The sequence below is a fragment of the Acomys minous genome (genome assembly GCF_964271855.1).
Source record: "Acomys minous genome assembly, chromosome: 14".
NCBI lineage: Eukaryota > Metazoa > Chordata > Mammalia > Rodentia > Muridae > Acomys > Acomys minous.
In genome coordinates this window covers 11,582,437-11,609,410 of record NC_140496.1, presented here as the reverse complement: position 1 = coordinate 11,609,410, position 26,974 = coordinate 11,582,437, and the positions used below count along the sequence as shown (strand labels likewise).

At 48.2% G+C, this 26,974-nt stretch overlaps 1 protein-coding gene and 1 long non-coding RNA gene across 4 annotated transcripts in view; both read left to right on the top strand.

The window, feature by feature from the left end:
• The window catches only part of LOC311583382, a 491,748-nt gene extending 467,266 nt beyond the window's left edge, over window positions 1-24,482 (top strand). The window contains exon 2 of the long non-coding RNA XR_014774483.1: window positions 23,689-24,482. This is a non-coding gene — a long non-coding RNA (uncharacterized lncRNA). The remainder of the gene's footprint in view (window positions 1-23,688) is intronic.
• On the top strand, window positions 25-24,072 carry CENPN (centromere protein N). Of its 3 annotated transcripts, none has more exons than XM_084756922.1 (12): window positions 26-131; window positions 656-761; window positions 7,377-7,557; window positions 10,183-10,228; window positions 13,176-13,235; window positions 13,788-13,864; window positions 15,532-15,708; window positions 17,349-17,450; window positions 18,480-18,543; window positions 19,346-19,458; window positions 22,989-23,115; window positions 23,350-24,072. In XM_084756922.1, exons 3-12 carry the CDS (start codon window positions 7,387-7,389, stop codon window positions 23,430-23,432), a joined length of 1,020 nt encoding a protein of 339 aa, XP_084613048.1. In that variant the 5' UTR covers window positions 26-131; window positions 656-761; window positions 7,377-7,386; the 3' UTR covers window positions 23,433-24,072. The 3 variants fall into 3 exon arrangements, with proteins under 3 accessions (XP_084613050.1, XP_084613048.1, XP_084613049.1); XM_084756923.1 differs by having other exon boundaries at window positions 45-126; XM_084756924.1 differs by lacking the exons at window positions 18,480-18,543; window positions 19,346-19,458 and having other exon boundaries at window positions 25-131.
• Window positions 24,483-26,974: the final 2,492 nt, after the last annotated feature.

The following is a 26,974-nucleotide window of genomic DNA, read 5'->3' as shown; positions in this document are numbered from 1 at the left end:
CGCGCCCACAGCCGCATCCCCCTATGCAGCTGAAGCAGTGCAGGGGGCTTGCCCTGTGGACGGGACGTAAGCGACCATTGGTGGCTTCGAAAGCGTGTCGGCGGGAATGGCTGCAGATGCGAGCCGGTAAGGTACGCTTCAGCGACACCGAATCGGACCCGAGACCAAGGGAGCTGTCCCCTACACCTTTACGGGGAACCTTGTCACGGCGCAGTGCCGCCTCGGGATCTTGGCCTAGGGGTGACATTAGTGAAGCCCGGGTAGGGGCAAGAGTGCGGTGACGCGCGTCCGTGGCGTCTTATCCGCCCGGAGTGGGGCGGGACTTTCCCTTGGAGTCTGCGCTGTGGCAGCTCCGGTCTGCCCGCCCTAAGGCCGCTCCACTTGGAGCCCCGGGTTCCAGCTGGGCGTTAGCTCTCCGATTCCTTGCCTCGCGTCTTTTTTGTCCATGCAGCCTGTTGCTTTATTCCTCAGGCTCCCCCCGGCGTCTATGGGGTCGTTACTTTCGAGTGAATCTTTTCTGTCTTGTACATTCAACTGCGTCTTAGCAACTACTGTAGTAAAGAGCTAGAAAAATAGAAATTGAAATAGAGGGGGAAAGTTCATTCAAAGGCTTGCAAACTTTGTTATTTTACGCCCTTTCTATCATTTCTTTTAGGAATGGCATTCTGCAAGCCACCCAGAATTAAGAGTCTTCGGAAGTTATATCTTGTCTTTGGGTACCTGAATGCCTTGATCCCTGAAGCTTAGCAGCATCAAGCCTGGTTAGTACTGGGATGGGAGAAATGCCTGTTTTGCATACACCCTCCCCCCAGTTTACCTCGTCTATGCCGGAGAAATCTCTTATGAGCTCAGTTTGATAGTCTACAGACTAGAGTTCTCATATGTTGCTTAGGGAGGCTGTCCTGCTCATTCGTCCTTCAGGCTTTTGTCAAGTGTATTTGAGACATTTCTTAGGTGACTGGACTCACTGAATGACTTGACTGACAGTCATTGAAATTATTAAGAGTCAGAGCCTGGGCCTGGCAGCCCTAACAAGCTAGGCTCTGTAGGCTATGATCCTCAGTAGGCCAATTAAAAGGGCCAGTCACAGTGAAAAGCAGAAAAAAAAGAAATTTCTTCAGTGTGACCATACCAGGAAAACAAAGAGGTCTAGTGACCCCCCACCCACCAAGTCCACCGTTGGTGTTCAGACCTGAGGTAGAAAATTAAACAGGGAACAGGAGATACACACAACTGAGCAGCCCTGGTGGTGGTGTGGCCCTTCGCATCTCTGAGCCATTGTTGTCTGCCTTCAGTCTCTCCTACAAAGCGCCTCTGACCGGCACCAGGTGTCAGCCTTTCCCTTCTCCACTACATGCCTAGGCAGGTTTTCATTAATTGGTGTCTTTGGCTCAAAGGGGATGCACACAAGTGACTCTCCTTAGAATGACTTGCTCCTGCCGGGACACTTACAGCGCAGCTATAGATTTTACAGACATAGTAGTAAGTAAGGTGAACATAGTCCCTGTCTTGAGCACACACACAAAAAGAAAAACATATTGTAGTTATGATAAAATAATAAAGCTGACTACAGGTGGTTCTGTAAAAACAAGCCATGGAAGATGGGAAAAAAATTTTTTGTTGGATGGTTGCAGTAAGTTTTCTGGGGAGAAACAAAGCTGAGAACTGAATTACCACAAGAAATTATAAGAACCTTATAGTTGAGTCCTTTTATCTTGTAGGAGTTAAGACACAGTATAGCTGGAGACTGCCCTACTTATACTTGTGTGCTGGGCATAGTGGCACACGCCTTTAATCCCAGCCCTCGGAAGGCAGAGGCAAGTAGATATCTGTGAGTTCAAGGCCAGCCTGGTCTACATAGTGAGTTCCAGGACAGCCAGAGCTCCATAATAAGACCCTGTCTCCAAAAGAAGAAAGAAACTTGGCTTGTTTGCGTTTACCTCCTGCAGCAGCATGCCAACTGAGGTAATAGTAAGATTAGCTGTGCCCTTTAAAAACTCTGAAGAAAAAAGGGTCAGGACCTACTTGCCCTGTACCACAGCTTCCCTACTCCTGGGGTCGCCCGTTGCTGAGGGAGCCATCCCATGTGGGGGCGTTGGAAGATTCTCCCGGCAGCCACAGGGCAGGAAGGCCTGGTACAATTGGCAGTGCACTGAAACACAAAAACAAAATGCTAGACAGGTGTCTACACTTGTAGTGCACAGACTCAGCCACAGACTAAAATATTACATGGAAACTTCCAGAAACAAGTGTTTAAGTAGCTTGCATTGTATCAGCTGCATCACAGTGTGGCAGAGGGCATTATTGCAGGATCATGTGTGAGGGGCAAGCTGAAAAGGCTGAAGAGCAGTCAGGTGGTGGAAAAAGCCAGAGAGCTAGTGGGGAAAGCTGGACAGCACAGCACTCAATAGCCACGGGCGAGCCTCCTTTTGGCTAAGTTTACAGTCTATATCCCCGTGACTAAATCAACACATCCTGCCACTTCCAACCCAGTTGTGTCTGTGTGTGTGGTTGTGTGGACTGCGTGGGTATGCAAATGTGTGTGAATGTGCTTGTGTGAGCATCTGTGTTCTAGGCATAAACCATCGGTACCTTCCTTAGTCACTTTCTGCCTTTTTTTTTTTTTTTTTTTTTTTTTTTTGTGAGACAGGCTCTCACTGAATCTGCAGCCTGCCGATTCTGCTAGACTGCCTGGCCAGCAGGCCTCCCCACCTCAAGCCTTCTGCTCCCCTCTAAGCACCAGGATCTTCACAAGGGCATGGGGATCAGACTCAAGTTTGCACGTATAGCAAGCTCTTTACTGGCTGCATGGTCTCTCCAGCCCTCTTTAAAAAAAAAAAAGTTCTTGAGAAGAGTAATCCTAGTCCAGGAGACCTGACTTCCTATGAGTGTGCGTTACTCCCTTCTGAAGGTGGTACCCCAGTGACCCAACTAGTCACCTCCCACTAGGCTTCCTAAAGATCCACCCCCTCTCTGTACCATTAAATTGGTATTCAGCACAAACTTTTGGAGTACAAACCCTATCCAAATTATAACAGGACTAACTTTTTTTTTAATGACTCATACTTCTAATTCTAGCTGTAAGGAGGCTGAGGCAGGAGGATTGCCACCACTTTTAGACCAGACTTGGCTACATAGTGGAGTCCAGGCTAGCCTGGGCTACCGAGTAAAGCACTGTCTCAGGAAAGATGCAGGGAAAAAGATCTGACGATTGGAATGTAGGTATCGAGACTGGGATGTAGGTATCGAGACTGGGATGTAGGTATCATCGAGACTGGGATGTAGGTATCAAGACTGGGATGTAGGTATCATCGAGACTGGGGTGTAGGTATCGAGACTGGGGTGTAGGTATCGAGACTGGGATGTAGGTATCATCGAGACTGGGGTGTAGGTATCGAGACTGGGGTGTAGGTATCGAGACTGGGATGTAGGTATTGAGACTGGGGTGTAGGTATCGAGACTGGGATGTAGGTATCATCGAGACTGGGATGTAGGTATCATCGAGACTGGGATGTAGGTATCGAGACTGGGATGTAGGTATCGAGACTGGGGTGTAGGTATCGAGACTGGGATGTAGGTATCATCGAGACTGGGATGTAGGTATCGAGACTGGGATGTAGGTATCGAGACTGGGATGTAGGTATCGAGACTGGGATGTAGGTATCGAGACTGGGATGTAGGTATCATCGAGACTGGGATGTAGGTATCGAGACTGGGATGTAGGTATCGAGACTGGGATGTAGGTATCGAGACTGGGATGTAGGTATCGAGACTGGGGTGTAGGTATCGAGACTGGGGTGTAGGTATCGAGACTGGGGTGTAGGTATCGAGACTGGGGTGTAGGTATCGAGACTGGGATGTAGGTATCATCGAGACTGGGATGTAGGTATCATCGAGACTGGGATGTAGGTATCGAGACTGGGATGTAGGTATCGAGACTGGGGTGTAGGTATCGAGACTGGGATGTAGGTATCATCGAGACTGGGGTGTAGGTATCGAGACTGGGGTGTAGGTATCGAGACTGGGATGTAGGTATTGAGACTGGGGTGTAGGTATCGAGACTGGGATGTAGGTATCATCGAGACTGGGATGTAGGTATCATCGAGACTGGGATGTAGGTATCGAGACTGGGATGTAGGTATCGAGACTGGGATGTAGGTATCGAGACTGGGATGTAGGTATCATCGAGACTGGGATGTAGGTATCGAGACTGGGATGTAGGTATCGAGACTGGGATGTAGGTATCATCGAGACTGGGGTGTAGGTATCGAGACTGGGGTGTAGGTATCGAGACTGGGATGTAGGTATCGAGACTGGGATGTAGGTATCGAGACTGGGGTGTAGGTATCGAGACTGGGATGTAGGTATCATCGAGACTGGGATGTAGGTATCATCGAGACTGGGATGTAGGTATCGAGACTGGGATGTAGGTATCGAGACTGGGATGTAGGTATCGAGACTGGGATGTAGGTATCGAGACTGGGATGTAGGTATCGAGACTGGGGTGTAGGTATCGAGACTGGGGTGTAGGTATCGAGACTGGGGTGTAGGTATCGAGACTGGGGTGTAGGTATCATCGAGACTGGGATGTAGGTATCATCGAGACTGGGATGTAGGTATCATCGAGACTGGGATGTAGGTATCGAGACTGGGATGTAGGTATCGAGACTGGGATGTAGGTATCATCGAGACTGGGGTGTAGGTATCGAGACTGGGATGTAGGTATCATCGAGACTGGGATGTAGGTATCATCGAGACTGGGATGTAGGTATCGAGACTGGGATGTAGGTATCGAGACTGGGATGTAGGTATCGAGACTGGGATGTAGGTATCGAGACTGGGATGTAGGTATCGAGACTGGGATGTAGGTATCATCGAGACTGGGATGTAGGTATCGAGACTGGGATGTAGGTATCGAGACTGGGATGTAGGTATCGAGACTGGGATGTAGGTATCGAGACTGGGGTGTAGGTATCGAGACTGGGGTGTAGGTATTGAGACTGGGGTGTAGGTATCGAGACTGGGATGTAGGTATCATCGAGACTGGGATGTAGGTATCATCGAGACTGGGATGTAGGTATCGAGACTGGGATGTAGGTATCGAGACTGGGATGTAGGTATCGAGACTGGGATGTAGGTATCGAGACTGGGATGTAGGTATCATCGAGACTGGGATGTAGGTATCGAGACTGGGATGTAGGTATCGAGACTGGGATGTAGGTATCGAGACTGGGGTGTAGGTATCGAGACTGGGGTGTAGGTATCGAGACTGGGGTGTAGGTATCGAGACTGGGGTGTAGGTATCGAGACTGGGATGTAGGTATCATCGAGACTGGGATGTAGGTATCGAGACTGGGATGTAGGTATCATCGAGACTGGGATGTAGGTATCGAGACTGGGATGTAGGTATCATCGAGACTGGGATGTAGGTATCATCGAGACTGGGATGTAGGTATCGAGACTGGGATGTAGGTATCGAGACTGGGATGTAGGTATCGAGACTGGGATGTAGGTATCGAGACTGGGGTGTAGGTATCAAGACTGGGATGTAGGTATCCAGACTGGGATGTAGGTATCGAGACTGGGGTGTAGGTATCGAGACTGGGGTGTAGGTATCGAGACTGGGATGTAGGTATCGAGACTGGGGTGTAGGTATCGAGCCTGGGGTGTAGGTATCGAGACTGGGATGTAGGTATCGAGACTGGGGTGTAGGTATCGAGACTGGGATGTAGGTATCGAGACTGGGATGTAGGTATCGAGACTGGGGTGTAGGTATCGAGACTGGGGTGTAGGTATCGAGACTGGGATGTAGGTATCGAGACTGGGGTGTAGGTATCGAGACTGGGGTGTAGGTATCGAGACTGGGATGTAGGTATCCAGACTGGGATGTAGGTATCGAGACTGGGGTGTAGGTATCGAGACTGGGATGTAGGTATCGAGACTGGGGTGTAGGTATCATCGAGACTGGGATGTAGGTATCATCGAGACTGGGATGTAGGTATCATCGAGACTGGGATGTAGGTATCATCGAGACTGGGATGTAGGTATCATCGAGACTGGGATGTAGGTATCGAGACTGGGATGTAGGTATCATCGAGACTGGGGTGTAGGTATCATCGAGACTGGGATGTAGGTATCCAGACTGGGATGTAGGTATCCAGACTGGGATGTAGGTATCGAGACTGGGGTGTAGGTATCGAGACTGGGATGTAGGTATCCAGACTGGGATGTAGGTATCGAGACTGGGGTGTAGGTATCGAGACTGGGGTGTAGGTATCGAGACTGGGGTGTAGGTATCGAGACTGGGATGTAGGTATCGAGACTGGGGTGTAGGTATCGAGACTGGGATGTAGGTATCCAGACTGGGATGTAGGTATCGAGACTGGGGTGTAGGTATCGAGACTGGGATGTAGGTATCGAGACTGGGGTGTAGGTATCATCGAGACTGGGATGTAGGTATCGAGACTGGGATGTAGGTATCATCGAGACTGGGATGTAGGTATCGAGACTGGGATGTAGGTATCATCGAGACTGGGATGTAGGTATCGAGACTGGGGTGTAGGTATCGAGACTGGGATGTAGGTATCGAGACTGGGGTGTAGGTATCGAGACTGGGGTGTAGGTATCATCGAGACTGGGGTGTAGGTATCATCGAGACTGGGATGTAGGTATCATCGAGACTGGGATGTAGGTATTGAGACTGGGGTGTAGGTATCGAGACTGGGGTGTAGGTATCGAGCCTGGGATGTAGGTATATAGCTCAGTTGGCCGGGTATCAGCCTGGCGTGCAGGAAGCCCTTGGTTTAACTCACCACTGGCTAGACCCTGGCACGGTGACTCACTCCATACTCCCACACTTGGGAAATAAAGGCAGGAGGATGGCTTAGCAGTTAAGAGCACTTTATTGTTGTTTTGGAAGACTCAAGTTCAATTCCCGGGACCCACATCAGGTGGCCCATAACTTCAGTCCCAGGGACTCTGACACCTTTAGCTCCTCAGACACCCGAATTCATGTGTAAAGACGCATACTGTCTGTCACCCCAAGAAACAAATGGTTAAAATTTAAAATAAAGTAAATGTGTTTTTTTTTCAATGATTCAAGGTCATCCTCAGCCATGTACTGAGTTTGAGCCCAGCCTAGGCTACATAAGACTAAGAGTATACACACACACACACACACACACACACACACACACACACACAGCTTAGAGAACCTAATTAAATTCTGCATTCTCAAACAACACAGACTGTTGAGAAAAGGGAAGGATTGGGTGTCTGACCTAGGAAGTCCTGGGTTAAATCAGATGCTGAACAACTCACACTGAACTTTCTGTACTTGACTAATACATTACTGCGTTCTTTTTGTTTTGTCCAAGGGCCGAAGAAATGGATGAGAATGTTGCCGAGTTTCTCCGGAGGCTCATCCTGAAAATCCCTGTGTCGGAGATGAAGACCATCCTAAAATCCTGGGACTTTTTGTCTGATGAGCAACTGCAGACCATAAACTTGAAGCAGAGAAAGGAATTTCTGGCCCAGGAGTTGATTCTGCTGTGTGAGGTAACAGTGTTTAAAATTATCAGCCAAATAAATTGGTGCAATAGAATGTATCTAGACTGTATGTGGATTTAAAGTGAAGCTACAGGGAACAGTTCCGGGAGGGAAAAACAATCTTCCCAGCACACGGGCTACAATAGTCAGAGGCTCGTGCAAAAACACCTTTCCTGGTCAAGGAGGTGTATGTGTTCAGTCTTAGAACTATGGAAACTGAGGCAGGGATAACACCTGGGCTCCATAGTGAATTCAGGGTCAGCTGCCTAGGAAGACTGTTTCAGAAACAAGTAAGACAAGGTCAATCCATCCCCTCTACTGGTTAAAAAAAAAAAAAGAACCAAGACCCAAATGTAATACCTAAAACTATAAAATATATAGGAAAAATCTTTGTGTCATTGGACCAGACAAAGGTTTCTTAGAGCACAAAAAGATGGATCATAAAAGAAAAAACAATTGATATACTGATAGAATTAATTGATTTTTTTTTTCCTTTGAAAAATACTGTTTCGGCTGGATGTGGTGGTGCACGCCTTTAATCCCAGCACTCAAGAGGTAGAGGCAGGTGGATCTCCGTGAGTTCGAGGCCAGCCTGGTCTACAAAATGAGTCCAGGACATGCAAGGCTACACAGAGAAACCCTGTCTCAAGAACCAAAAAAAAAAAAAAAGAAAAGAAAAAGAAAGAAAGCTACTGTTATGAAAGGCCACAGACTGAAGGAACCTTTCCAACCCCTGACCTGTAAAGGACCTGCTGCTGACACATGATAGAAAGTCTCGAGGGTCAGTAGTAAGAAAAAGAGGGTCTCAAGATAATAATAATGATAATGATAATTAATAATAATGAGGGCAGGAGAGGTAGCTCAGTGGTTAAGAGCACCAGCTGTTTTTTGAAAATACCCGATTCTATTCCCATCCCCAACATGGCAGCTCATAACCATCTGCAACTCTAGTTCCGGGGCACTTACACCCTCTTCCAGCCTCCAGGGCACGAGGCACACACGTGGTGCATTGACATAGGTGAAGGCAAAACCCCCCATACACATTGAAATAATCTTTGTGTGTATAAAGGACTTGGTTAGACACTTCACCACAGAACACATATAGGTGGTAGATAAGCACACGAAGGAAGTGCTCAGATCCACTAGTCACCAGATAAATGTAAATACATGTCGTTAGAATGTCTAGGATTGGAAAGACCGGTCATCCCCATGCGGAATAGATGGGATTTGTTTGCCTTTCCTGGTCCTGGGCATTGGACCCAGGGCTGGTACATGCTAAGGGCTATCTGCTAAGCTGTTTGTACCTCAGGCCCAGCACGTCTTTTGTGTGCTAGTGCTTGGGATGGAAGCCTAGGTCTCATACATGCTGAGTAAGTCCTCAACTCCTAGCTACTTTTTCCACTCCTTGATAGTTTCTCTTAAAATCTAAATCTTTGCCACCGTAGATTGAGCCATCCCTCTGCCAGGCAGTTTCTCGAGAGAAATGAGAACTAACTCATGCATATCCACCCAAAGGCATGTGTGTTAGCGCAGGGTTCGTCGTGGCTAAAGCCTAGAAGCATCCCAAGTGCATCCACAGGTAAGCAACAGATGTCATGTAACAGAAGGTACCAGCAATAAAAAAAAAAAAAAAAAGAAATGGCTGAGTGTCAAAATAATTACGCTGAGTCAAGGAAGCCAGATCAAAAAAGAATCCAGCCTTCTGTTAACATTCATTTAAAACTAGAACATACAAATGTTATGACAGGAGGAGGGGCCGCAGTTGCCTCAGCACCAAAAATCGGGAGGAAGAGACCTGGGGACAGAAAAAGGAGATGAGAGTGAGAGACACAAGGAAATTGGACATAGAGGTTTCTGGGCCTCTGTGTCCCCCTGACATGACAGTGCCTTCATAAGTATAGTCGTGGCCACATCTGAAAGTTTGAAGTATATTGTCTTACTTGTGGGTGTGATAAAATGCAATGACAGAAACAACCTCAGCGAGAGACAGTTTGTTCTGGCTCACGCTCTGGGGGTTCAGTCCTTCCAGACTGTGAAAGCACGCAGCATTGCAGAGCACGTGGCAACAGGAGCACCCTGGCCGGTCTGGCTGCATGGTCACCCAGTGAACAGGAAATAAACTCATGAGAGTGTCATGGCTTCAGTCCCAGTGACCTGCTTCCTCCAGTGAGGCTCCACCCCCACACCCAAACAGTACCACCTCCTGGTGACCAAGTGCTCGCCACGTGCACCTGTGGGGACATTTCGCATGCAAACCACAGCCTGTATGCAGTTTCATGTCTGCCCCAGAGTGGTTTTTTGTTTTGTTTCGAGACAGTCTCACTCTGTAGTCCTGACTGGCCTCAAACTCATTACAGTCCTTCTGCCGTTGCTTCCCAGGCACTAGGATTGCAGCTATGAGCCACCATACCTGGATTTTTTTTAATGTTTTAAAAGCTTAAGGTTAAGTGATAAACGTGGAGGGAGTTTCAGGAGAATGTGGGCTGTGACAAGAATTGGAGGTGTGGCTATTGGTTAACAAGAGACTGGGGATTGAAGATAGATGGGCATCCTAATGGAATCCTTGGACCAGCCCTAAAATGGGCTTGAGGGGGCTAGCACCTCGTTTCCTAATTGCTTCACCCTCTCTTTCAGGAGAAGTGTGCAAGTCTCGATGACATGGCCCTTCTAGACATTGTGTGTAAGTTTGGGGCATTTGTTTCCTATGTTAATGCAGATTCTAGGGTCTAGAGAGATGGCTAAGTAGTTAAGAGCACTGGCTGCTCTTGCTTGCAAAGGACAGAGGTTCAGTTCCCAGCACCCACACGATGGCTCAGAACCACCTGTAACTACTTCCAGTGATCTGATCCCCTCTTCTGGCCTCTTCGGGCACTGCATGCACATGGCGCATAGACACATGGCAGGCAAAATATACACATAAAAATAAACAAGTCTTTAAAGATGCAGGTCATAGAGTTGACGGGCCCAGTACCAAGTTCCTGCTCTGTCACTGATAGGTCTAGTGGCCTTTGAGACTTGTACCTCCTCTCTGACCCTCAGACCTCACTCAGATTGGTGGACATGGGACAGTCGGTCCCTGTTTTTAGGACAGGTGGGAACTCAGGGACTTTTGAGACAGGAACTGGCTCTTCGTGAACATGAACCATCACTTATTGGACTTTACTTTGTTCACATTTGAAAATGTGCCACTGTGTTTGTCATTAAGAGTAGCTTCTTCTCGATACTTCTTGGATTTTTTTTCCCCTTCGGTATTCACCTATTAAAATTGAACAGCACAGACCCTAAGGCCAGGTTGCATGGGTCGGTGTCATGGCTCCATCATCACTTTCCTGTAAGTGCTGGGCAACAGTGGCTCACATCGCTTGCCTTGGCATTTCCTTTTGACAAATCTGTGTAATAACAATAGTAATGGAGTAAGGTTGTGATGAGGGTCAAATGAAAGTGCAAATCAAGCACTTATATATACAGAAGCGATTTCACTGGGCGTGGGGTTTGTTTCCTACATTTTATTTATTGGGAGGGCACACACATGGCACAGCTGTGGACATCAGGACAGGCCTGGCCTACCTTGAGGCCCCCAATCAAACTCAGGCAGCCAGGCTTGCAGTAGGTGCCCTAAACAGCTGAACCATCTCTGGCCCAGAGCCTGTTTTTTTTTATTAATTTGTTGTCATTATATATTGCCCTAGTTTTCTTTCTATTGCTGGGATAAAAAACCATGATGAAAAGTGACCTGGAGAGGAAAAGGCCACTTTATTTCAGCTTAGAGTTTATAGTCCATCATGAAGTTGAAAGTCAGGAACCTGGAAGCAAGCACTGAAGACTGTGGAAGAATGTTAGTCACTGGCGTGTTCCTCATGGCTTCCTCAGTTTGCTTTCTTAGAGTTCCACCCCATGACACTTGCCTAAGGGTGGCACTGCCCACAGTGGGCTGGGCCATCCCATATCAATCATCAGTCCCCAAGAACTGGACCACAGGCTTGTTGACTGGGCGGTCTGACACAGGCATTTTCTGGGTTGAGATCCCCTCTTCTCACGTGTCCCTAGCTTGTGTTGAGTGGACAGAAAACTAGCCAGCACATCCATTCCCTGCAGCATGGCTGGCTGTGTGTCAAAGACTCATCTCTCTCAGCTCTATTGCAGCTGTGGTGTGGCTGAATCGGCCTCTGATTTCAGAGGCTAGCTAGCAAGTCTTCCCAACTCTAAACACAGATCCACATAACAAAAATGCCAGAAGAAAACGGCTTTGTGGGGCTGGCATCACACTTTGCCTTTTGACACCTGCTGTAGATAAAACCGGGCCCAGTGCCATGAAGAGAGAAGGAGGGATCGGTAACAGGGATGTTTAGGCTCAGGAAAGAAAAGGATGCTGAACCTAGGGAAAGACGGGGAAAACACTGATGCCAAAGTTGATGGTACCCTGAGTGCGGAGTCCACATCCCCTTCAGAGATTAGAAGGCCTGATCTGAGGAGAAGGCGCACACAGCACAGGGACAGTGTGACTCCAGAAGGATAAAGGGACAGCTGAGCTCGCTGGCTCCCGTTTCTCCTCCTCCAGGTACTCTTCTCGCCTTCTGAAGGGCATCTTCTGTGTCACACCCTGCATGCATTGAGGGCTCTATGCAGGCAGGGTTAGCCTGGTCTACAGCACTGAACGAGTGCCTCTTCCCGAGTGCCCTAGAGGGGACCAGGACCACATTGAGTGTAACCAGGGTAAGCCACTGAGGAAAGAGCAGGCTGAGGTGAGGGATGAGGTGTCTGCAGAAGGAAGCCTGCCACAACTGCTTCCTCAGAGTCATCCCATGGGTGCCTGCTGTGCATAGCCAGTGTGTGTAAAAACAACAAAGGAAGGACCGAAGAGATGGTTCAGTCATTAAGAATACTTGCTATTCTTCCAGAAGACAGGCGTTTGGTTCCCAGCACCCACATGGCACCTCACAACCACCTGTGGTACCAATCCAAGGGCTCTATGCTGCCTTCTTGCATCCATGGGCACCAGGCACTCACATAGTGCACAGATTGACAAAAATTCAGGCAAAACACCCATATACAGAAAATACCTCTGCTCGTTTCAAAATGGCAAAAGTGATGATAAACACTAAAACTGAACTGCCTCACCTATGTTGAATTGAAAATTTTGGATTTGTTTGTCTGCGGTAAATTTAAAGTTTATGTTTTGAATTTTTTGTTTTATTTTTTAAAGATTTACTTATTATGTATACAGTCCTTCTGTCTGCACATGTGCATGCACTCCAGAAGAGGGCGCCAGATCTCATTATAGATGGTTGTGAGCCACCATGTGGTTGCTGGGAATTGAACTCAGGACCTCGGGAAGAGCAGCCAGTGCTCTTAACCTCTGAGCCATCTCTCCAGCCCATGTTTTGGGTTTTTTAAAGTTTGAACTTTGATTTCAAAGCTGAGTCACTTCGTTCGTGGGTTACTGTTACTTTATAGTATTAAAGTCTGTATTTGCAGGAGGGTGGGAAGGAGAACCACAAAACACACTCTGCTCAAACCCGTCTGTCACCTGGCACAGCACATGGTGGCTTAAAAGTGAATGTGTGTTTATCAACACACACATCAAAGTCTTAAGACACGACCCTAAGCTGGATGCCCTTCTCTTTCAGATACGCAGCACTATCGGCACCAGAAGCTCTGGAATGTCTTTGAGATGAGTAAAGAACCAGGTATGTTTCCCACTTTTAAAAAATTAAATATCTGTTTTCGTGTTTTGGCAAGAGTAACAAATGTGGCCTTATTTTGTGGTTTCTAAGACATTGTATGCCCGTGTAGCATAGGCTGGTCTGGAACTCACTATCTAGACAGAGCTGGCCTTGAACTCACTGTAGACAAGGCTGGTCTGGAACTTGTGGTGGTTTTCCTGCCTTTCTCTCCAAGGTAATGAGATTACGGGTATGTGCTGCCATGCCCAATCAGCCATCTGCTCTCTCAGGCTTTGTTTTGTTTTGTTTTAAACAGGGTTTCTCTTGTAGACCAGGCTAGCCTCGAACTCACAGCCATCAGCCTGCCTCTGCTTCCCCAGTGTTGGGATTAAAGGTGTGCACAGCTATGCCCGCCTAGGCTCCTTTTGAAAACATCACTGTTTCTCATCTACATCCTCTGCACCATCAGGACCATGTGTGTGGTACAGGTCTTTACTACCTTGGGATGCACAGGATGAAAGCATTGTAGCTCCCTTAACTTTCTCTGCCAACATCCCGCCCTCTGCACTTTTACAGGTGAAGATGTCGACCTTTTTGATATGAGACAGTTCCAAAGTTCCTTTAAGAAAATTCTTCAGAGAGCACTAAAAAATGTAAGAAATGGTCCTCCTGGGCTCCTGTAAAAATCAGTTTCATGGTATCTGGGGAGGGAGGGAGGATAGCACGCCATCAGCTTAACAAACTGAAGTATTCCTTCCATCTCTCACCCGCCCATTCTGCCCGGTGCTTCTTAGGAGTTCCAGGGGAACTCTGCCAAGGCAGAAGCACCCTCTGCTGACCCTGTCCAGTACATAGCTGGCTGCCACGTGAGGACTTGTTTGTTCGGTGGCTGGTATGACCGAGTGAATGTCAAACTTACTTAATGAATTCCCAATAGCTGGTCCACGGGAGGCCATGCTAAAGGTCATCGGTCACCTCGGCTTTGCAGTAAGAAGTAATGGCATCTAGCGAGGACCCTCAGAAAGGCATTCCAAAGCTTCCGGTGCCGAGCAACTTTATCTGAGACAGAAGAGCATACAGCTTAGGGTCCTGTCTTAGGACTTCGAAAAGTGTGAACTGATAAGTGCATATTCACTCTTTAAACCACCACGTAACATGTTAGATGACGCTGACACTTTTGGACAAAGTGTGTTTTTGTGGTTCCAAGCCAGCAGACAGTATAGCCACCCGTTCTTCCTGGACTAAGATCTCAGAGGGAGGAAACAGCAAGCCAGCCAGCCAGCCCTCTCTTTGGGTTCCCCGTTCCTGGGTCAGAGCCCAAAGGGAAGGTGGGCAGGAGCTAGCCGATGACCTAGCAGCGGCCGTTAAATTCCAGAGCAAGTCCAGTCAGAGTTGGAAGTTTAGAAAAGACCAATGGGTGGCCGACCAGGAAACAAACACCACACAAGCTCCTGTACTGCCACATTCCTGTGTTTTTATCTTCTGGGACCCGTGTCATACGTAAGAGCATCAGGATCAGTGAGCTCACACCACACAGAAACCCTGCTGTAAACTTGAGGGGGCAAACTTGGGGTGTTGACCAGCAATACTGAACGGGCTTCATAGAAAGCCACACCCCTCCTCTTAGGTTTGCTTTGTTTTTGAGGTAGGACCTCACTATGTAGCCCAGGCTAGCCAGAACTCACAAAGATCTGCCTGCCTCTGTCTGCCTCCCGTGGCTGGGATTAATGGTGTGCCCAGTCAAATACCTCATTTCTAAATGTTGTTTTATTACTTTATGTGTACTGGTGTTTGTCTGCATGCATATCTGTGCACCAAGCGCATGTCTGGTGCCTGCAGACGCTAGAAGATGGCATTGGATCCCCAGGGACTGTACAATCCCAGATGGTTGTGTGCCATCCTGTTGGTGCAAGGAACCAAACTGTAGTTCTCTGCAAAAGCAGCAAGTGCTCTTAACCTAAGAGCCATCTCATAAATTTTTAAGGGATTTTTTTTCTCAAAAAACTGTCATAAAAAGTAGAAAAAGAGCCAAGCGTGATGTGTCGGCTGGCAGTTACTTGCTGCCAAGCTCGATGACCTGACTTGGATCCATGGCACACATGTAACAGCAGGGGAAAGCTGACCCCTGACCTCCATGTGTATGTTGTAGCAAGTGTGTGCACTCACAGATACGTATAAGTAAACATAATTTGTAAGTAGACCAAAAAAAAGCAGCCAGATGTCCACTGCATGAAAAATTACAGTAATATTGCTTCTGTCTCAGGGCCTTGTAGTTGCTACTGTGTTGAGATTAACCGGGAAGAAATCTTTTCTTTGTAAGGTTACTGTCAGCTTCAGAGTCGACGAGAAGAGTGCGGTGTGGATTCGGGTTGCCTGGGGGTCACAGTCTTCACAGCCGAACCAGTACAAGCCCACTTTCGTGGTGTATTACCCCCAGACTCCGTACGCCTTCATTTCCCCCTGCCGTCTGAAGAGCACTGTACCCCTTCTCCATCAGGTGAGGACAGCACAGCAGCTGGAGTACTCAGGACCCTTAGCTCACAGATGCACGCGGATAGAAGCCACCCAATAAGATTTAGTTCCTAGTTCTCCTGGTTCCTGCTCTGCTAGGGTGAGGATCAGAGAGTGTTCTTACCTACAGCGGAGACCTGACAGGAGTATCAGCTTGGTCTAGTCCTTATTTTTAATGTAAAAGTAATCTATATGTAATATAAAAACAAATGCAACCACTTCAGAAGTCCCTAAGGGTTAAACCCCTCCCACCTCTTCTTCTTAGTCCATTCACCCCAAATAGCTACCGCCATTTTGCTGTCTCCTGCCAAAACTGGTTTGCCAGTGTCAGGAATAGTGGGTGTTTGTATTCCTATAATCTGCCTATTGATGGCAGTTGGCACTCATGATCATTTTCTACACATAGTGTACATGAAAATACTACCTGTGTCAGAGGTACGTAGCCTCTCTCTCTTTTAAGGGGTTCGCCTTAGTGTCTTATTCACCGTTCTGTTATTGTAGATAGATACCATGACCAAGGCAGTTCTTATAAAAGAAAGAATCTAATTGGGGCTGGCTCACAGTTCAGAGACGCGGTCCATTATCAGGGCAGGGAGCATGGCAGCCCGCATGGTACTCACTGATCCACAGGGTGAGGTGGGCACAGGGATTAGGGCATGGGGCTTTAAAACCACACTTCCTACACCTGCCCCTGGGAGGCCACCCTTTTTTGTTTTTTTAAAGATCTATTTATTACTTATACAGTATTCTGCCCGCATGTACACCTGCCTGCCAGAAGAGGGCACCAGACCTCATTGTAGATGGTTGTGAGCCGCCAAGTGGTTGCTGGGAATGGAACTCAGGACCTCTGCAAGAGCATCTATTCTGCCCCTAAGGCCACACTGTCTAATTCTTGCAATTCTTTTCAAGTATTTCACTCCCAGGCCTACGCATTCAAACATATGAGCCAGTGGAGGCATTCTTACTCAAATTACACTTGATTGCTGTAGGCGTCCTAGCTGCTTTTCCAAAAATAATTTCCTCCCAATTTTGGCTTAGTCATTACTACTTCCTGTTAGCATCTCCGGTGCTTCCTGAGCTCCAGCTGGAGCGGGGAGCAGCTGAGCAGCTCTGCAGCTGGCTGGTGGCTCCCCTCCCCCCTTCTATCTGGTAAAGCAGCACAGGCTCCACGGTCAGCATAGGCCTCAGCCTCCCCAGGGCTGGGATCCTGGGGATGCACCGCACCTCCACACGGGGCTGGGATCCCGGGGTGCACCGCACCTCCACACAGGGCTGGGATTCCTGGGGTGCCCTGAACCTCCACACATGGCTGGGATTCCTGGGATGCACCGCACCTCCACACGGGGCTGGGATCCTGGGGTACACCGCACCTCCACATGGGGCTGGGATCCCGGGGATGGACTACACCTCCACACACGGCCGGGATTCCTGGGGTGCCCTGAACCTCCACACACAGCTGGGATCCTGGGGATGCACCACACCTCCACACGGGGCTGGGATTCCGGGGGTGCACTGCACCTCCACAAAGGGCTCTCTTCCCATTCTCAGTCGCAGCGCCTGCGTTTCACTGAGCGGCATGTGTCGACGCAGGCGCAGCCCTAACAGTCTCACTCCTTTCCGTCCAAGGCACTAAAGGTTGCTAGCAAACACCATCACATCACACAGATGGTTCTGAGGAGCCGGCACCTGGACTCACTCAAGGCGATTGCTTTTAGAGAGTATGACCAGGTAAGCCTGTCAGCGACTCTTTTGTTGTTATTGTTGTTTGTGGGGAAGAAGAGGTTGGTTTTTTGAGGCAGGGTTGCTCTGTGTTGCCCTGGCTGTCCTGGACTGACTTTGTAGACCAGGCTGGCCTCGAACTCATAGAGATCCGCCTGCCTCTGCCTCCTGAGTGCTGGGATCACAAGCATGCCCCAGCACGCCCGGCTGTCAGCAACTCTTTAGAGTTGAGTTTTCCTTTCCTCCTCCACACACTGAACAGGTGGAGGGCCGCTTCCAGCCCGGCCCTGGAGAGGAGTGGATGAAGCTGTTAGTCAGCTCACTTTGTCCGTGCTTGTTTATTCTTTCACAGGCTCATACACACATGACGACCTTTGGCCATATTGGCGCCCGGTATCCTCTTATCCGCTTTCCCATCCTGCTGAACCCCTTCTTCCTAGCAAGACCCTCCCTGTCAGAATGGGGCAGGGTCCTTTTGAGCCCACTGCATTTAACTTAGGGCTGCCTGTGTGAGCCTGGGTGTGCGGTTAGCCACTAGAGCAAGAGCGCCTCCCAGTGGCTGCTGAGGAGTATGACTCCGTTCCCCTAGCAACCATTAACTGTCTAGCGCTGCACAGGAAGGGGTGAGGCCTCGCGAGCCCTGCCCTGCCCAGAGATGGAATGATGAATTGTTTGGATGCGTATTTTCTCATTCCTCTGGCTTTTGTGTCGCCCCTGCACCTGGAGGTGGGTTGGTTTTCGTGTGGTACTGGGGATGAACCCAGGCTCTCGCATATGCTGGGGCAGGTGCTCCACCTCTGAGCTGCATCCTTTTCCCTAGATGCGCTGTTAGGCCAGTCGCTCAAACAGCCATGCTGCACAGCTTGGTGTCCTAGGCGCCGTGCTCGGTCTAACCAGCCTGTAGCACAGCAATCGCTTCTTTCTACTTCCTAAGAATATAAACCATAAGAGCACTTTTAAACTAACATTTAACACATTTTACACCCTAGAAGCAATTACTACCTACAGCCCAACATAATTGTCTTTCCTTTCTCCCAGACCTTTGAGAGGCACGACTCCTCGATGCCTGTGCAGGAAGCAAGCCTTGGACTGGACGTGAATTGTACGTGTGCTGTGAGACAGAGGAGGGGTTGGGAAGGGCGTCTTTGCTGTCAGATGGCTGCTGTGCAGGAAAGCACCTGTAGAGCTGATTCATACTTTGAGAAAAAAAACAAGAATTAAGTATTCGGAGGGAGAAAGCCACACTACCACAAACGTCCTTCAGAATTTGCTAAAATGGCTGACAGCCGTTGAGGGTGCTTTCCCACCCAGCAGCATGCCGCACCGCTAGCATGTGGTTGACCGGCATCGTGTGAAGGCGCGCTATCCCCTGGGAAAGCGGGTCTCTGGAAGGCTTGGTAGCTCCAAGCAGGGTCACGGAGCTAGATGTGTGAAAGGCGGAGCCCAGGCTCCTGCTGATCCGGGTTCACTGGTTCTACCCTAATACGGTGGTTGTGCTGCTACTCAGAGAACTGGGTCTCTGCTTAGAAAACCTGAACCCAAATTAGCAGTGGAAGGGAACAGAACCGATGTTAGGAACAGAGCACAGACGCTGCGCTCCAGCGGCGTAGGAGCTGCTGTGGGTCCGTGTTATGACACATGATACACATTTACTCACGGTAACTGTGAGGAAGCCACACGGGAAGTGTGTTAGAACCTAGACCGTGATGGCACTGTAGGTATTTCTTACTCCCTTTTGTCAGCCTGTACTCCCCAGCCGTTCTGTGTAATAGCGTTATTTCAGTGAAAAGAGGGGACTGGAAACATCTGAGTTCTACAAATCATCTGCAGTTTAGGAGTGGAAAGGGTACTGTGTAAGGTGGCGTGTGTTCCTAATGGCCCTCTCAATCCGCACTCACCCACAGTGGATTCAAGGATCATTCATGAAAATACAGAAGAAAAGGAGAGAATCCAAAGAATCACTTGGGAGACGTTTGGAGCTTACCCTCAGCCGCAGCTCGAATTTGCACAGTATAAGGTAGGATGGTGCAATGAGCATCACCTGCAAATTGCCTTTTTCTTTTTTTTTTTTTTAAAGTGTGGGAACTGTAATTGGAAAACATGTCCAAAACTATTCCCTTTTCATTTATCACTTCAATTTTGTATAATACATTTATAAATTACATAGATCTTTTTATTATATTTGTAGGCTCTCTTGTTAGCAAAGGAGACATGAAATTTTGAGTTTGTATTTTGTCTTTGTAGTAATTCAGTTGTATGTGGCTAACTGTGGGGTGTGAGGAGGGCTATACCCTATTAGCCTCTCAACACCTAGAACAGTGTTTAGCACACACTAACTGCTCATAAGTACTTGAATAATTGAGCTGGGTCTGGTGGCATACACCTATAATCCCAGCACTCAGGAGGCTGAGGCAGGAAGGGCTCAAATTCAAGGCTAGCCTGGGCTACTTTGCAAGTTAGAGATGAACCTGACTGACTCAGAAAGCCAAAAACAAGGAGAGAGAAAGCACACAGACTACTTCGCCCTCTGGCATCAGATGAAAAATCAGCAGTATGAGTACACTGTAAGTTAAATCTTTTTTCAGAGGGGTGCTGCTGCCCCTCACATGGCCGTGTGGTGACACAGGTTTACAACTCCATAGCCATCATTAGAAGAACTATATGTCATAGTCACCTGACACGGGCCTGTGCTCCCGTGCCTTCCTCCCAACCCCCAATAAAACGCACCTGCCTTTAATCCCAGCACTTAGGAGGCAGGGGCAGGCAGGGCTCTATGAGTTCGAGGCCAGCCTAGTCTACAAAGCGAGTTACAGGACAGCCAGAACTATACAGAGAAACTCTCTCAAAAAAAAAAAAAAAAAAGACAGACAGACAGAAAGAAAGAAAGAAAGAGCAAAACTGTTTCCATTGAGTCTTCTTACAGCCACAGGACACACTTAGGACCTGCCATCAATCTGCTTGCTGAGGCCCAAAGGCTGCCTGGTCTGACTTGCTTTTAAAGGGAGAAGTTGGCGCCTTCCAAGCTGATTTTGAGAGGGTGTGTGTTTGTGAATGTGTATGCATACACTGCTTTGCTCACATGTGCTCACAGCTATGGAGGCCAAAGGTCACTTTTGGCTATCTTTTGGGCTGTTCTTTGACACAGAGACTGTCACTGAGCCTGGAGCTCCATTTCGGTTGGACTGGCTGCAGGGAGCCCCAGCTTCCTCCCAAGCATTGGGGTTACACATACATCCACCACATCTAGCTTTCACTGGGGGTGCTGGGGACCCAAACTCAGGTTCTCATGTGCAAACGGCAAGCACTGTACCCCTGAGCTGTCTTTCCAGCCTGATTGTTTTTCACACGAAGCCTGGTAGCCTAGGAAAGCCTCACATTCACTATGTAGTCAGGGGTGGCCTTGACCTGCTGATGCTCCTGCTTCCTCCTGTCACCAGTGTGACCACCACACTTACCTCCCTTAAGAGCTTATTTCCAGGACAGTAGCTCTCAGTGTGTGGTCTCTGGACTGGCAGAACCAGTCACTTGGGAACAGGGAGGAAGCACAGCTCTTAGCTCCACCCTGCTCCTCCCAGGGCAGGAGCCGTGCGCCCAGCCATCTGTTTTTGCATGTTCCTGGTTGCTCTAGGCTGCACACTATAGCTGGAGAGCTACTGGTTCAGGAAACAGATGGTGTGGCTTGTTCAGCATCGTAGAGTGGTTGTGTTCTGTGAGTCAGGTGCACTTACTCCCTCACACCTGATTTTCTCCAACCTCAGGAAACGGCTAGAGTGATTCTGAAGCGACTTGTCCACTTTCACTCACCAGTGGCCACATTTCTTGATGTCCTCTTTCTTTCTCTCTATTCTAAGTACAATTTAAATACATTGCAGACATTAAGCATCCATAGAGCCTCAAGTTTGAAGAGTCACGTAAGTTTTTGGGTAGTAGGCACAGGCAGAAGGATCGCTACAAGTTTGAAGCAGCTGGTATACCCAGGGGTCCGGGCCAGCCAGGCCACGTGAGCGCTGTTTGCAGAAAGAAAAAAACTGAGAGTCCCTTACTGTGATACTTAGGTATTTGATGGTGTTGAAGAATTATTAGAGTTTTAGGCTTGGTTAAAAAGCTCAGGAGCAAAGTGCTGTCCTAGTCACGGTCACTGTTCAATTGCTATGAAGAGACACCATGAGCAAGGAAACGCTCGCAAAAGAAAACCATTTAACTGGAGGCTTGCTTCCAGTTTCAGAGGTTTAATCCATTATCCGCATGGCGGGTGCATGGCCACATGCAGGGAGGTGCTAAAGCAGCAGCTGAGACCTACATCCTGACCCATAAGCAGAGAAACACTAGGCTGGGCATGGACTTTTGAAACCTCCAAGTCCACCACCAATGACACCCTTCCTCCAACAAGGCCACACCCCTTAATCCTTCTAATCCTTTCCATTAGAACCACGCCCAGGTCAGAAGCATTCAAGTATATGAGCCTAGGGAGCCATTCTTATTCAAAGCACCACCTGTGTTTACATACATAAGGCCCTGGGTTCAGTCTTCAGCCCCTGAAAAATTAAAAGCAAGTATTCCAAAACATTTGCCATAGTCTGCACTCCGGAAGGCTGAAGTTAAAGAGCAAGAAAGACCTAGTCTACATGGGAAGACCCTAAGTAAAATACAATTTATGGCAACAGCACAGAGATGCCTTTCGGGTCTCTTTTCGATACATACTGAAATATTTACAGGTCATATACTATATTGTTTTGGGTCGGGGAGCACTAACAGGTGAAACCAGAGCTGTTGGTAACAGCTTCAGCTGGGTGATTCGCACATGGGACTCACAGTGAGCTGTTCTGTGTGCTGTGGTGCTGTGGTGGGGAGGGGCTCTTCAGGAAGTGGGCTGTTGAGATGGTGTCTTGCCTCAAACTTGGAATCCTCCTTATTCATCCTCCTGGGAGCTAGGACTAAAAGCAGGCACTACCATATCCAGCTTCTAGGTCTGTTGTGAGTCTTCCTTAATAAAAATCAAAGATATATATATATAAAAGTGTGTGTGTGTGCTAGTACCATAGTACCATATGGGTACTAGAAACCCAGCTCAGGACCTCTGGAAGAGCAGCCAATGCTCGTAACCTCTGAAGGAGCCATCTCTCCAGCTGGATCCAGGCGGGACATCTGGTCAACCTCTGTTCCCCAAAGGGAGGGGGAAAAGAAGGATTTATTGCTCTTGTGCTGAATGCAAAATGCTGAGGGCAGCACAGACTCTTGGCTTTTCCCGAAGGTAGGGTACCTGCTGAGGGAAGTACTAACACTTGGCTTCCCCTGTAGCTGGGTGCTATGCGAGGGAAGTGTGAACACTCAGCCCTAACAGTCAGCCTCTCCTGCGGGTCAGGCACTTTCTGCTGATGTCTTTCCTATACCAGACACTTTGACTCTCTGCAGTGACAAGTGGAATGGGCTCTGCCTGCATTGATCCACATGCGGGAATTAATGGGATACATAATCTGTTCATTATCTCTCACCATCCCAGCTGATCGCAGCACTTAGCCATCATTTATAAACATATTTTTTTGACAGCTGGAAACCAAGTTCAAGAGTGCCAGAAGTGAGGGCATCTTGGCTGACAGGAAGGAGCCCCTCCGGTGCCTTATAAAGTTCTCAAGCCCACATCTTTTGGAAGCCTTGAAATCCTTAGCACCAGCCGGTAAGTGCTCAGCTTATCTCACCAGCCAGACAGGTAACAGCAGCTGCTACTGATTGTTGGAAGATAACCAGCTGCTTGCCTCTGAGCCTTCCTGCCTCTCCCGTCTGCTGCCATTAAGCCCTGTTTTCTTTCTGTGTCTAGAAGCAGTTAGGAGAAGGTACCTATAATTTGCTTCTGATCTTGGCCATTTATAAACTGATTGTCCCTGTGATGATTCTGATTTTTCTTTTTCAGGGATAGCAGACGCACCACTTTCTCCACTGCTCACCTGCATACCAAGCAAGAAAATGAACTATTTTAAAATTACAGATAAATGAGATGCATGTGGCTTTGCTTGTCTTGCACATGCGATTCCGGTTACGGCCGACTGGCTTCTCTGTATAATCTTATGTTTCACAAATCAATCCTTGGCATCGGAAAGTCAACATTTTTAATGTAACTTTTGGGACTGAATCTGTCTTCCCTGTGTGCTGGCTCTCTCTTCTGTTCTGCTAAGCACAGCAGCTGTGGGCATTTGAGAAGTGATCCGTGCGCGCGCGCGCACACACACACACACACACACACACACACGAGGTTGTGGGTTGACCCCAACACTGGGCTGCCCTGCAGTCCAGCATATAGCACAGTCAGCTTCACGCCTGCTGTCCTCTCTCCCATTCCTGCTTCTTGCCCTCAGAAGTTTGGTTTCAGCCTCTGGTGTCTGTGAAATTTCTAAATACACCCTGGATCATAGAAACTACCCGACCCCAAAACCTGCAGGAGAATCAGAGGGGAGAGCTTGGTGCATTGAGCTACTGAGCAAGGCTGCATATCTAATGACTTGTTTATATAAAATGGCTTTCCTGTTGCACACATGCTTTTCATAATCCCTTACCCATACATGGGGCATTCAAACGGAACATCACTGTTACACTGATTTCTGAATAAAGATATTGGCAAACTTGTTTTTGACAAAAATCTCAGCTGTTTTGACTTCACCAATAAAGACTCGGGAGCCAGATGCTGGGGTGAAAGCCTGCTAGCTCAGAGAGGCAGAGAAAGCAGCCCGCTGGCCTTCCTCTTCAGCCAGCATCCCAGAGGCAAAAGGAAGACTCCTTCTCCACACCCTCAGAAACTGAATGTCCCTCCTTCTACTTCCTGTGTGTCTCCCTAAGCAACCTCCCCACTTCCCTTACTCTAAGGTTTTTTCCCTATGTTCACTCCCTGTCAACTGGATGTTTGCTCCGCCTTTTGACCTATGGTTGTGTTTCTTTAATGCTGTTTACAATATTCAAGTAGAAAGCTCTTGGATTAAAAGTGTGTGCTAGGACTGAGCCACTCCAGAACCAGAACCAGATTTTTCCAGTAAACAACACAATCGCAGGGTTCATGGTGTGATCAAATATGCTGTAACACAAACTGGCGTATCAGTTGCTTTGGGTGAAAACCAAACAGGCTAAGTGGACCGTATAAAATCAGCCACAGAAGAACTAAGCAGTGCTTTATAATGTGACGTGCACAGGCTGTGGATCGTCCAACATGAAAACAACGATTTTAGATTTAATGTGATCAGCCGTGTCAGAAACTTCCCTTGTCCCTCAATGGATCTGAGTAGTTGGGCTTTGTACTGGCTAGTTCTACATCACCTTGACAGAAACCAGAGTTATCAGAAAGGAAGAAACCACAGTTGAGAAAATGCCTCCATAAGAGCTGGCTGTAGGGCATTTTTTAAATAAGAGGATGAGGGAGGGTCCAGCTGAAAGCAGGTGAGCAGTCCAGTAAGCAGAACCCCTCTATGGCCTCTGGATCAGCTCTACCCTCCAGGTTCCTGCCCTGTGTAACTTCCTGTCCCTACTTCCTGCCATGATCAACAGTGATACGGAAGTTTAAGTCAAATAAACCCTTTTCTCCCCAACGTGGTTTTTTGGTCACAGTGTTTTATCACAATAGAGAGCCTAACTAAGGCTTAAAGACACTAACTGCCTCCACACATACCTTTTTTTTTTTTTTAATATGGAACGTTTTGTGAATTTGGGTGTCATCCTTGCGCAGGGGCCATGCTAATCTATCATTCCCATTTTAGTATATGTGCTGCCGAAGTGAGCACTTTTTTTTAAAGATTTTATTTTATGTATATGAGTGTTTTGCTTGCATCTGTGTATGTGTACCACATTCATGCCTGGTGGCCTCACAAGTTAAAAAAAAGAAAAAGCATTGGATTCCCTGGAACTGGGGCTAATGATAGTTGTAAGCCACCATTTGGGGTGCCAGGAATCAAGCCTGTCCTTTGTAAGTGCTCTTAGCCACTGAGCCATTCCTCCAACCCCACTAACTCCCTTTGACCGTTGTCATGGCACAAACTAAGAAGGCATTCTGCCCACGAGGTGCCTGAAGAGGCTGCAGAAGCCAGTTACCGTCCAGAGGCTGCTTCATAGCTCTCCCTGCTATGGTTGGCGGAAATGATGAGCTGGAATCTGAACAAGACCCATCCTGTCTGTAGTAGCATCCTAGGCTACATCCTGTTACCCTCTCGAAGTGAGGCTCCTGCTGAAATTTTTCAAGATTTGGGGCTTCTCAAACTTACCTATTAGATACCTATTAGATGGCCATCTGCAAATGCTTGGGGGTAGACAGACACCGCAGGAACTGCAAAGCCAACGTCAAAAGAGCTGCCTCGGGAGAACAGTTACTTTCCTATTGTGACAAAACACAATGGCCACAGCAACTTGGAAAAGAAAGCACTTAACTGGGGCCTCACAGTTCCAGTGGATTCAAGGCCAAGTTCCAATACCATCACTGGAGGGAACATGGCAGCTGACAGGCAGACACGATGCTGACGCAGTAGCTGAGAGCTTAACGTCTCATCCACAAGCTTGAAGCAGAGAAAGGAAACTGGGAACGGCAAGGACTTTTGAAACCTCAGAGCCCCGCCCCAGTGACATGCCTCCTCCAACAAGGCCACGCCTCCTAATCCTTCTAAACAGTTCCACCGTGACCCGAGCGTTCTTTCTTGATGGGCCTTTGGTAGCCATTCGCCTTCAAGCCACCATCTCTCAGAATCACGGCTCCTTACTGAGCAGTGGTAAACACTGTGGTACTTACGTCATATGCATTAGCTCATTTCCAAGCTCTTACAAGCAGGCGGCGTTCTAACCATTGGAGGAGCAGGCCGTGTTTAGTACACTTTTCTCCTTGTAAACCTAGCTGGCCTGGAGCCCGTGGCAATCCTGCCTCCGTTTCCTGAGTTCTGTGGTGACGGGTGAGCCACCATCTCCAGCAGCGTTAGTAACTATATTCTACTGGTGTGAATATCCATCCAGCAGCCAGGTGAACAAGTCTCTGAGATGCCTACTGCATCCTACCCCGTGGGGTCTGGGTATGTTCCCAAGGCAAAGGGACCCTGCACTTGAGCTATGGCCCTGTGATACCCAGACCAATATATAATAGGAGATGTGATTAGTGAAGATGTCAGTTTTAGAATGTGACAGACTCACGTCTGTCTGGGGGTCCATTACTGTTTTGGGGGTAGAGGAATAGGCCAGGTGAACTCTAGAAACCGGGAAAAACAAAGTCCTTGAAGCCTTGAGTAAGAACCAGCTGTTGGTTTCAGGCGAGTAAATCCATTTCAGACGTCTGCCCTTTTCAGAGATAATTAATTAGTCTATTGGGGGCAGGGGATTCAGCTCAGCTGGCAGAGTACCCGTTATCATTCACAAAGCCCTGGGTTTAATCATCAACACCACAAGCCAGGCCTGGCATAATCCCAGCACTAGGGAGCTACCCAGACTGGTAGCTGAGACCAGTCTCGTAAAATAAAATAAATTGGTTTTTTTTGTTTGTTTTTAGTGTGCGGCCCATCAAATCCTTAAGCATGCTAGGC

Bases quoted from the DNA above. Each gene is read 5' to 3' on its own strand.
- CENPN (XM_084756922.1), top strand. From the start codon at position 7,387: ATGGATGAGAATGTTGCCGAGTTTCTCCGGAGGCTCATCCTGAAAATC. The intron at 15,709-17,348 runs GTGAGGACAGCA...TTTCCGTCCAAG, and splicing joins CTGTACCCCTTCTCCATCAG to GCACTAAAGGTTGCTAGCAA. The intron at 18,544-19,345 runs GTACGTGTGCTG...ACTCACCCACAG, and splicing joins CCTTGGACTGGACGTGAATT to TGGATTCAAGGATCATTCAT.